This window comes from Cajanus cajan, chromosome 3 (assembly GCF_000230855.2).
Source record: "Cajanus cajan strain Asha chromosome 3, NIPB_CcT2T_4, whole genome shotgun sequence".
Taxonomy (NCBI): domain Eukaryota; kingdom Viridiplantae; phylum Streptophyta; class Magnoliopsida; order Fabales; family Fabaceae; genus Cajanus; species Cajanus cajan.
In genome coordinates, this window is record NC_138519.1 from 8,380,370 (window position 1) to 8,392,500 (window position 12,131).

A 12,131-nucleotide genomic window follows, 5' to 3' on the forward strand; every position below is an offset into this window, starting at 1 on the left:
GATGACTTTTATAATATGACTTTCATGATTTCTTAAAAAAAAAATACACGTGACACTAGTATCACTATAGTCCATAATGATACTGTAGTAAATTGTTTCGAAGGCGTAAATAGTTTCAAAACAGTCGCATTTATGTAATTAGTTCTAAAAAATATCCTACAATGATCAATCAAGCTTGTTTACCACAGTTAGCTCATATTAGTACTTACGTAGTTTTTTTTCCTGTTTAGTTAAGTGTGAATTATAAAGAAACTTGAATTAAATTAAAAGTAAGGAGATTGTCACTTTTATATAACGTTGATTTAGGAAAATAAGTTTAACTTAATTAAACTTTCTATTATAACGTAATCATCAAAAGTATATCTAAACATGTTTTTTTCTTCAAGTTTTAATAATTTTAATAGCAACCAGGGTTTTAAATTGCGGACCGCATCCCGCATTGCGGCCGCAATATTGCGGTTGCGGCCTTGTCCGCAACGGAATCGGACCGCAATTGCGGTGAGACCGTAAATCACGGTTTTTTCCGTAGCGTAACGGTGTTGCGTCCGCAACACCTCCGTTTTGAATCCGCAAACGACAAGGGGAACAGGAAATCGTTTTGAATCCGCAAACGACAAGGTAGAACAGGGAATCGTTTTTAAAAAAGTTAACTTTTTTGGGAATCTTTTCAGAACGCAACAGAGAACACATAAATTATTCACGAGATCGTTGAAACTTTAACTTAAAAGGTGAAAAACAAACATAGATTCATAGAACTTACACTTTCATTCGGAACTCCCTTCGTATCTCTACCAAGAAGCGGAAGCTTGGTCGTTAATGGTAAGTTTTCTGACCCCTGTTTGTCTTTGTTGTTGTTCGTTGATAGCCTTGCCATTGTTGTTGGCTTGATTTTTGCTTGATTGTTGCTTGATTTTGGCTTCATTTTCGCTTGATTTTGGCTTCATTTTCGCTTGGTTTTTGCTTGAAATGTTGCGGTGAGGTTTGGGGGCTTAATAGCAGCGGCGACGCATTCCAAAAGAAAACCTAAATTTCTTTTAATATTATTTTTTATTTAGTGAGTTGGACAATGGAGACCCAAATTGAATGTTGGACACTTGGACTTGGACTCTATCAGCGTTTGTGTTTAGGAATTAACTGAGCATGAAAAAAAGTAGAATGCACGTGGGCTAGCTTTGGGCTTCTGTTTGTGGGCTTTAATTAAAATTTGAAATGGCCTTTAGTCATCAAATTAGAATGGACGTGGGCTAGCTTTGGGCTTGTGTTTGTGGCCTTTAATTAAAATTTTAAATGGTCATTAGTCATCAATTAATTTAGTTTTTTTTTGTTAACTGAAGCTATTTAATTTCATTAAAAACCATAATAACTGTAAACTAAGTACACATGCAGCTGTTTTATCACATGGATGAAAATCTTTCTTTTATTATTATTTAGCCAGTAAAATGCAAAAAAAAAAAAAATGCTTTTGTTAGTAAATGTTTTCTACCATGATAATCACCACCGAATATACAAATATTGTAATAGTAAATTAAAAAATATAATTATAATTATTATGTAATTTAAACGAAATGAAATTAGCATATCTTTAAAACTAAACTCAACTTATTTTATTTTTACAGAAAATAATGTAATTTTGTTAGTCAATTAGTCTTAAGTTTTTAAATTTGATAAAAGAAAATATTTTTTTTAATTTTTTAAAATAGAAGGGTATAATGGTTAAAAAATGCAAAGACCAAAGTGGTTACCGAAAAGGGTATCCCTTTTATATATTAGTATAGATGTGAATGATTATTAGAATATTTTGCAATATTTTTATATATAATATGCTTAGCCTAATTATATGTATATCAATATTAGGTTGTTTATATTTATTTTTATTATTATGTTAATTTATTAGTCATTGTTCTGAAGTTTGAAATATAATTTAATTAGATTGATATTATATTTTCAAAATTTTATACAGATATAATACATAATGACATCAAATGAAGAATTTCCTATAGGAAGACTGGAAGGTGCTCCAAGCGACGATATTGGATGGCATTTTGGAGTACCTATAGCAGGAAATCGCAACAATGTCCAATGTAAACTTTGTCAAAAGATAATAAGGGGTGGCATTACAAGATTGAAGCAACACATAGCACATGATAAAGGTCAAGTAGCAGGTTGTCCAAGAGTCACGTCATTTGTTAGGGAGAATATGATGAAACTTCTCAAAGATTAAAAAGAAAAGAAAATTGACTTTAGAAAAAGAAAAGAAGAATTTGAATCTCGATTAAGAGAAGATGATGAAGAAGATAGTGACGAGGAGATGATGATAGCTTCGCAACAAAGCATTAGATCACAACGTGAGTGGGAAGATAGACAACGATTCAGACAACAAACAGAGGGATCTAATAACATCTATGAATCAGGTGGAAGCTCTCGCATGAGTGTTAGTCAAACTTCAAGAAAAGAAGATGCTACTTTTGCTTTAAGGTCTACAAATGTGGATCTTGTGAGAAGTAAAAGTATGAAACAACCAAAAATAGGTGGGGGTCTTATGAAAACATTAAAGAAAAAGCTCGGAGAAGCGGTAAGCAAGTTTATAATTTATGAACGCTTACCTATGAATTTATCAAATTCTCCATGGTTGCATAATTTGATTATTGCAGCAGCTGAGGTAGGTCCATCAGTTAAATGCCCTACACCTTATGAAGTTTCTGATGTGTATTTAGAAGCTGAATATAAAAGCATGCAAGAATGGATAAGCAAATTGAAAACTACATGGAAGGAAAAAGGAGTAACAATAATGTGTGATGGTTGGACAGATAGTGTAAATCATACACATATTATGAATTTTCTAGTGTATTGTAGCAAGGGAACGATTTTCTTGAAATCTATTGATGCTTCTAATGTTGACAGTAGAAATACTGATTACTACTTTCAGTTATTGGATAAGGTTGTGGATGAAGTGGGAGAAGAATTTGTAATTCAAGTTGTTACAGATAATGAAAAAGCACTTAAAGCAGCTGGTCAAAAGTTGATGGAAAAGAGACAACATTTATATTGGACTGCATGTGCAGCACATTGTTTGGATCTTTGTTTGGAGGATATAGGGAAAAAAAAGAATGTGCAAAAGTTATTAAGTGATGCAAAAGTAGTAACAACTTTTATCTACAATCACACATGGATTGTAAATCTCATGAAAAAATACACTGGAGGTAGAGAAATTGTTCGTCCTGGTGTTACCCGATTTGCAACACAATTCTTACAACTTCAAGCAATTGTGCAACAAAAGCAAGGCTTGAGGAACATGTTCAACTCAGAAGAATTTAGTCGATCTAAATTTGGAAGAGACAAAAATGGATTGGCTTTTGAAGCAAGACAAATTGTTATTGGCAATGATTTTTGGAGCAAGGCTAATGATATATTGAAGGTATTTGAGCCTTTAGTAAAAGTTTTGAGGCTAGTTGATGGTGATGAGAAACCAACAATGGGTTTTATATATGAGGCAATTGATCGAGCAAAACAATCAATTCAAAAAAGTTCTCGTTATTATTCTCAATACCAAGAAATAATTGACAAGCGTTGGAGATTCATGCATTCTGATCTTCATTCTGCTGGTATGTCATTGTAATTTTACGTTTATTATATAAAGCAATACATTAATACATACAATTATAGATACATATTGATTAACTATTTATTTTTTAGGGTATTTTCTTAATCCACAATTTCAATATGGAGTTGAACATGGATCTGATGTGTATCGAGAGACATTTGAAGGAACCAAAAAGGTCATTATGAAATTGGAGAGAAACATGGATGATCAAATTAAAGCTTTAAACTCGGTTAGTAATAAATAATTATATTTTGTTTTTTAAAATTGTTGTTATATAACTATGTATTGATATATTATACAATATAATGTTATATAGTTGGTATTGTTTAAAGACATGGGTGAAACATTTGCTACACCTCAAGCTCAAAGAGCTTGGTCTAGAATGAATCCAGGTAAATATAGTTTCTTCCTTTCTCAATAAATAAATGTATTTTTTTTTATAAATAATAACTTTTTTTTTCTTGATCTCTTAAAAAGCTGAATGGTGGTTGATGTTTGGTTCATGCTCTCCTGAACTTCAACGTGTGGCTATTAAAGTTTTAAGTCAAACAACTTCAGCCACAAATTGTGAAAGAAACTGGAGTACGTTTAGCTATATTCATACAAAGACAAGGAATAGGCTTAAGTACAAAAAGTTGCAAAAACTTGTCTTTACACATTACAACATGAAATTGAAAATGAGGCATCAAATGAGAAAAAGTCAAGAAGAAATTGAATCAAGTTTCAATCCAATTAATCTTGATTATATATTTCGAGAAGATGATCCATTATCTGCATGGATAGAAGAAAGAGAAAATCCACTTTTAGATGGAGTTCAAAATTCAGAGTGGTTGCCTCGAATTGATACAGATGATGAAGATGTGGAAGGTGGAGATAGTGATAATGATGGGGGTGACTTAAGCCCACCAAGTAATAATAGTGGTGATGATGGTGTTGATATTGATGGTGAAGAAAATGATGGTGAGGATGATGAGGATGAACAAAGACAAAATGATCCATATCAAGAGACTCCATATAATAGGCGTGACACAAATCTGGTAATTGATTTCACTACTTCTATGCCAGGTATGATTCCTCCTGATCGTTCATTTTCAGGTGATAATAGAAGAGACAATTCACAAGTTAGAAGAGGAAAAAATAAACAAAATGTGTCATGTCAAGATTCTTCATCTTCTCATATTGAACAAAGTTTTAGTGAATTCAATATTGATGATTCTTCAGAAAGTAGTCAAGGGTACTATCCACCATTAGTTTATCAACATCCTTATTTTAATGCATACAATCAATATGGAAGTGACCAAGTTCCCTCATACCACCAACCATCAATGAATTATAATGATCTTTATTATCAACAACAAAGTGGTGGATTTTTTGATTATGTTTTTGGACAAGGAGCCACACAAGGGGATAGCCAAAGCGAGAGTGGAGGCTATGATCATCCTCGTCACTCTACTATGTGGTAATAAGTATCATGTGAGTTATAAATTTATTATATTTATAATTTTTCACTTGTGAAAAAAAGTTCATGCTTTTTATAGTTTTACAATATTAATAAAAATTTCATATTTTTTCCTTGTAGTGAAATGCATCTCTGAAGGGTGGCATTGCTTCTCAGATAATTGATGACAATGAAACTTGTAGGCAATCATATTACTTTATGTCAAGCCATGTCCTTTTTTCTTTCTTGTCTATTTAAAACTTGTCTAAATGTGTGTACCTTTAAGTTTTTTATTTGTGTCAATGAGACAATTTGCTTTTAAGATATTATGACAAATATTATGTAAGAATTAATCTAACCACTATTGTGTTTCTCTTACTTTTAAATTAATTTTAAAATAAATTAAATTATTCATTAAAATAATAGAATGTTTTAAAAAAGGAATAAAAATGTATAAATTTTTAAAAATAAAACATATATCAATAATTACAATTTTTTTATATTTAGTGCAAATAATTAATAATTTCACACCGCAACAGCCGCAATCCGCATCGCAATACTCGCAATACCCGCAACCGCAGTAACTGCAACCGCGACCGCAACCGCGACCGCAACCGCAACCGCAATTTAAAACCATGATAGCAACACTACTGTTACAATAAAGATAACTCAGACAGATTATATTTATTTAAACATAAAATAACAGTGGAAGATCAAAACAAAATTTATGGGTAATTTAAAATAAGTTACCTCTTTCACATTTTATTAAATCCCATGCACTAGCAAGGTAAACAACTACACAACACAAGGCGCCTAGAGGGGGGGGGGGTTTAAAGTAAATGCAACATTGCGCCTAGCCAGGCTGTGCCAAATGTGTGAATCAAGATGCGCACATGCCCCCTGCTCATTCCTCAACTTGTGCCACATTGGCAAATTTCACTCATTAAATACTTTTTTTTTTCTTTTTGTTTCATGTATTTTTTTTTTGGTTTATTTCGGCCAAAAAGCTCATCAAGAGAGTAAAAACACCTCAACTCCCTTGTGCCAACTAGGGAATTGTTCCATTGCCCAACTTGTCATTTTATATTCACTAGTATAAAAGAGATATTTTATATCTGTTATTTTAGATTTTTTACGTTGGAAAAAAATCTAACGTCAATGCAGAAGACGTAAATTTACGTTGGGTGGTTTAGCCGACTTAAAATTACGTCGGACATCCTCCATGTCCGACGTAAAATGATTGACAGAAAAAAATAAATCTCAATCCATGAACACGTCCAAAAAATACCCAAATGCTTCAATCCAATCGGAGAGATAGGTTCAAAATCAAAAATGGGTTTTTCCGCCGTTGTCATCGCCGCTCACCGTGATCGAAAAACACTCAAAGGTCTCATACTACTGTTGCCGGAAATCGCTAGAGGAAAACCTTAACAATTTATCCTCCAATCCAATCCAATCATCGCCACCAAAACAACGTAAAATAATGTATTTGCACTAACCTTAAATCCCAAAAACTTTGAGTAGTGTTAATCGCTAACCTAAGCAAGACGCGCACCAAAAGCTTCAATCCAATTGGATAAAACGATCTACAATGATGAATGGATGTCGTCGCCACCGTCACCGTCGTTCACCATGACCGGAAACACTCAGGTTGTGTACAAAATCTTCGTCACTTGAATTTTCTGCACATAGAAAACCCTCGCGCGCGACAAAATAAATCAGGGGAAGGGATATAATAAGGTTTTTATGTCAGACACCACTAGGTCCGACGTAAAATTTGAAATCTACGTCAGGTCTCCTTGTAGTCCGACGTAGATTTCAAATTTTACATTGGATCTCGTGGTGTCCGACGTAAAAAACTTGGATATAATTTCAAAAATACCACTGCATTTTTTTTACGTCTAATTTTTTGTTTTCCAACAAGAATACAGTAACGTAAAAAGCATATTTTGTACTAGTGATTCTTTCCCTTAATTTTTTAAATCTTTCCTCCATTTTTGGCGAAGGTGTAATAGTCTTCTCTAATTTCCCCACCTGAGATCTCCTAGAAGATTGATTGTTACCATATAGTCCAAAGCCAGCATCATATTATACACAAATCCATTGGTTGATTGTGTGTAAATTTGACTGTTTCTTGTTTCCATACTCATGCATCACAATAACACATTTAAGTTATCTTCTACTCACATTGTGTTTGTGGATACACTGATGTTTTCAAAAGTTAGGTTGTGCATGCTTAAAATAGTGTTGTGGAAAAACTGTAAAACAAAAAGTTTCTCTCAAGTATTTTAGAGTTGCTTTTGATAAAAAGATTTTGTAAAAAAATGTTTCTTAAATAGTTTTGTTGTAAGACATATACCTCTTATTACAATTTATAAGTTCTATTGTTTTTATAAGTTCAAATGTAAGCTAACCTTTAGTAAAAAATGTCCATAACCCTTTCTGGAAATCTGGTTATTGAAATATTTCTACATGTTCTATTCAACTTTTGCAAAGGCCGCTTTTAAGGTGAAAATCAACAAAGCTTACATCACTTTTGGTATGCCTTTTACTTGTCCTTGTGTATATGAATTAAATTCATTTTATTGGAGTTTTTTTCCCCTAATTTTCAGTGTACACCTGATAAGTGTCAAGGGAAAAAAAGAAAAGGCATTGTTAGTTCCGTGTGGATCATTAAAGATTTATTTTATTGGCTCCCCTCCCTCACCCTTGATATTCCTATAGTTAAAGGGTTTTAGGCTTTGGGTTTTATCTAAGACTTCATCTGTGAGTCCTCTTTTTTAATTTATGTAAATTCTTGTGCTAATGTATTTTCTCTTTATTTGCTCTCTTGATTATTTTTGCCACTACTCCTCCACTTCACTTTGTGATGTGATTACACAAATTGATAAGCATATATGACAATTACTTTTTGGAATGTGGGAAATAAAGCAATGAAACAAACTTAAATAATTATATTATTTTCACTAGTAGTTATATTATGTTAATTATGCATATATAGTCGAGAGGTTTATGGACTTAAAGGAATCAAAGAAGGTATATACATTGTACTTTCTAGGTGACCAAAATAGGCAAAGGAACTCTGTTTTAGTAATGAAGCTAGTGAGCTATTTTCAAAAGTTAGGTTGTGCATGCTGCAAAATAGTGTTGAAACTTTATAAAAAAAATGTTTCTCAGATCAGATGTGTTTAAAGTTGTTATTGATATAAGGATTTGCATAAAACTGTAAAAAAAAATTGTTTCTTAAATTGTTTCGCTACCTCTTATTACAATTTATAAGAGCACCTCCAGCGGGGCGTGCTTCTGCTGTATCTTAAAAATAAGCAAGGGTGGTTAGAAGCATTTGCCAATAGAGTGATCCTATATGATAAGAGAAGTTCCAATTTTTTTTCGCTTAGGAGCTTCAGCAAGGAATGGTGCTTAGCACTATAAAATTTGAAATAGAGAGCTTTGATTGGTTCGTCTGGATCTTTGCTGGAAAGTGCACAATGGTTTTACAAACAAAAAAAACCAACACCGCCACCTGCCCCGCCGTCTCCTGGCCTAACCGCCGCCCGCACCGCACCGCGCGATCAAGTTCAGCCCCAGCCCGCACCAAGGATTTAGGTGTCTGATTTTGCCAAGTGCAACTACCTCGGTTTCGAACTCTTTCTGCCCTTTAGTAGTCTTTTTGCCAAGTGCCAAGTGAAGCGAGAGGGTGGGATTCGAGTGGGAGTGAGAGTGGGTGTGAAGGAGAAGATGGAGTAAGCTGTATAAGCAATTTATACTTTATTATTATAATTTTTTTATTATGTATTTTTTTATTCATATTTATATATTATTTATAATAATTAATTTTTTTAAAAATTTATCATAAAATTTAGTGTGAGTTGTAAAAAAATGTAATATAAGGAAAAAAAATAGAAGTGTTTATAAATAATTTTTGATAAAATAAAAATTATAAAATTATAGTATACATTACTTATAAATAACATGATTCAGTGAAACTCATTTAAAATAATAAACAACTCTCTTTATAAGTTCAAATGTAAGTTCACCTTTAGTATAAAATGTCTATAATCCTTTTTGGAAGTCTGGTTATTGAAATCTTTCTACAGGTTCTATTTAGCTTTTGCAAAGGCTGCTTTTAAGGGTGAGAGTCAACAAAGCTTACATCACTTGATACTCCTCATAATGGTTCCTCTGCTCTAAGTCTCTATATATCCCAATTATTTAAGCGACTTTTTTTTTTCATGATAAAGTTTCAATTACATCTCTCAAAGGTGTTTTATTTATTAATCTTACAAACATTATGAACCTTATTTATGTTATTAGTATTATTACTTATTTTCAACCTTTACTATATTAATTAAATATTATTGGATTGCAATTGGTCCTTCGAATTGTGCCTGAAACAAATTTTTTAATACAAGGCCAGTAACTCAATTTCTTTATTAAGTTCAATTTTTTTATTTTGAGAAGAAAGTTCAATTTATTATTATTATTATGATGATGATGGTTCAGTATATTTTCTTACAGAATATACTTCTTTTTCCTTATTATTATTCTGATTAGATATTAGTATGTCTTTTGACCCAAAGTTTTTATCTCAAAAACAAATTGTTGTCTTAAGAAATGGGCTAATAGGCCCAACGTAAACTCCCCTCATCCTTACAGCTTAATTTGTTCCTTATCCATGGCCTTCAAGCTGCAAAATTCCAACTCCATATTTTCTTCTTCCTTGTCAATTGTTATCATTTCATTCATTCGACCCAAAATCATTAGTCAAATTCCAATCAGAACCAGGCCTCCCTTCAACCCTAAAATAAGGGAAGACAAAATTTCAACTCCCTAACAACATCCCACATAAGAATGAGTTCCCTTTAAAAATTCTACAGATTTTTTCACAAAATTTGTTTATTTATATTATTAATTAATTTCATGATAGATATAAAGTGTCCAAAGACTAGCTAAGAAAACAAAATGTCCAACTTATAGAGATTAAAAAGATATTTAAGAAAAAAAACTACATTTATCTCTATAATAAAGACTATATAAAAAGGAAATTAAAATATTTATCTAAAAACTCAAAATGTCATATGTATCTATAGGCTAAAATGTACATATATGCTCATCTAGAGATCTCATTTTAGTCTTTTTTATCTTTTAAATGATTTATTTCAATTCTTTAATTTTCAAATTTTAGTTAATATTTTTTTTAATTAATTTAAGATATGAAACTTGCCATATTAGATTCATCTACATAAACTTTTATGAACTCAACTAATGTTTAAACTATAAAAAAAAAACATAAATACAGTGAAAGATGCATGAAAAATGGGTCTCCTGCAATTGAAAAATATAATATAAAATTCTTTTTCAATTTCATAAATAGAAATCCTTAAAATTTATATTATTACTAAAATTTCTCTTATTATGTGCAACTTTTCCTGCGAATTTTTATAAAAAATTCGCAGGAAACCTTGTTCCTACAAAATTTTTTACGAAATTTTATTTGTAAGTAATACCTTCATGGATAATATGTTTTTACGAATTTTAAAATTTGCAAGAAATATTCATGCGAAGTTTTTTGCAAAAAAAATCGCAGGAAAGTTTCTTGCGAATTTTTTCGCAAGAAATTCTGCAGGAATATTTTTTACGAAAAAATTAAAGAAATTACTATAAATTTTATTACTAATTCTTCAACTTTCAAATGTTCACAATGAATTCATCTGAAGCATTTGTTTCCACACCTCCAACATGTGATACATAATCTTTTTAAATTCTAAGATTGTAGATTATAAGTTTAACACTTAATCATACAAATCAACTTGTAAGGTAAGTGTTGCCCCAACTTATATACACTTTAATTATTTTATTTTCAATCGATGTGGAACTTGAAGTTTTTTTAAAATATTAAACTTATAAATTTTAATATTTTTAAATTTTTCCTGCGGATTAAAATTGGCAGGGAAATCCGCAAAAAGAGTTACCTGCAAAATTTTTCTACCATTTAGTAAACATTACTTGCGAAATCATTTTTGCAAGAAACAAAATAAAATTCTTACAATATTTTCTGCAAATTTTTACCATGAAAAAAAATTCTATGATCATTAAAATTGTAACAAAATTTGCAAAAATTTCTTGCAGATTATTTTTCATAAAAAAATTTGTAGGAAATATCTGTAAATTATTTTTCGCAAATAAATTCGTAAATTTTTTTTGTGAAACTATTATTACAAGAAAATTTGCAAAAAATTCCTGCAAATATTTTTTTGCAAGAAAATTCGCAGGAAAATGACATTTTTCTAGTAGTGTATATAGAAGAAGAAAAATGACACATGCCGTTTTAAAATTTTGAAAAAATATTGTAAACTCGATCTATTAATTAATAATTTTAAATTTAACGATTGAATTATTTAAATTCAATGCAAATTATGTGTTATTGATTAAAATAAGTGAATCTTACTTTTAAATTAAAAGTTTTTAATAAATAGATAGACTTGTCAAAATTTTATACCATTTCAAAACTCTTTGAAACATTGTTACATTAATTCAAAAAAATATAATTATATAATAAAATATCATATAATTTTTAAATTGTGTACAAAAATTATAGACTTGATCTATTTATTAAGAATTCTTAATTTAATGATTGAATTTATTCATTAAGAACTTATGAGGGGAGTAACTCTTCTAAACCCTAAACCCTTCTAAGAGTTACTCTTGGCATAAGTGAATTTGTACTCTTTCTCTCTCTCTTTCTCTCTCTCTCTCTCTCTATATATATATATCTCTATCTCTCTATCTATATATATATGGATATATATAAGGAGGGACTCGTTTATTCTAAAAGTAAATCTACCTAAACTTACTTCATTCAATAAATCATGTTCTATATCAATTTTCAATGATCTAAACATTGAATTTAATTTTTTTAATGCATAAATCAAGTTTGCAAAATTTTAAAAAATTTAAAGACCATTTGATACTTCGTTTTATTAACTCAAATAAACGTATAAAATAATTTTATGATTATCCGTAAATTTGAATTAATGAAACGAAGTTTCAAATGATTTTCAAATTCCTTAAAAATTTGTAGACTTGGTCTAT

The 12,131-nt window shown here is 30.5% G+C and overlaps 1 protein-coding gene across 2 annotated transcripts; it reads left to right on the plus strand.

The window, feature by feature from the left end:
• The first annotated feature begins 1,763 nt into the window (after nt 1–1,763).
• Nucleotides 1,764–5,411, plus strand: LOC114916787 (uncharacterized). 2 transcript variants are annotated; one of them, XM_083070331.1, is made up of 5 exons: nt 2,210–3,602; nt 3,694–3,830; nt 3,918–3,993; nt 4,079–5,074; nt 5,181–5,408. In XM_083070331.1, the coding sequence occupies exons 1-4, from the start codon at nt 2,309–2,311 to the stop codon at nt 5,062–5,064; spliced, it is 2,493 nt and encodes an 830-aa protein (XP_082926457.1). In that variant the 5' UTR covers nt 2,210–2,308; the 3' UTR covers nt 5,065–5,074; nt 5,181–5,408. The 2 variants fall into 2 exon arrangements, with proteins under 2 accessions (XP_082926458.1, XP_082926457.1); XM_083070332.1 differs by having other exon boundaries at nt 1,764–3,602; nt 4,079–5,411.
• Nucleotides 5,412–12,131: the final 6,720 nt, after the last annotated feature.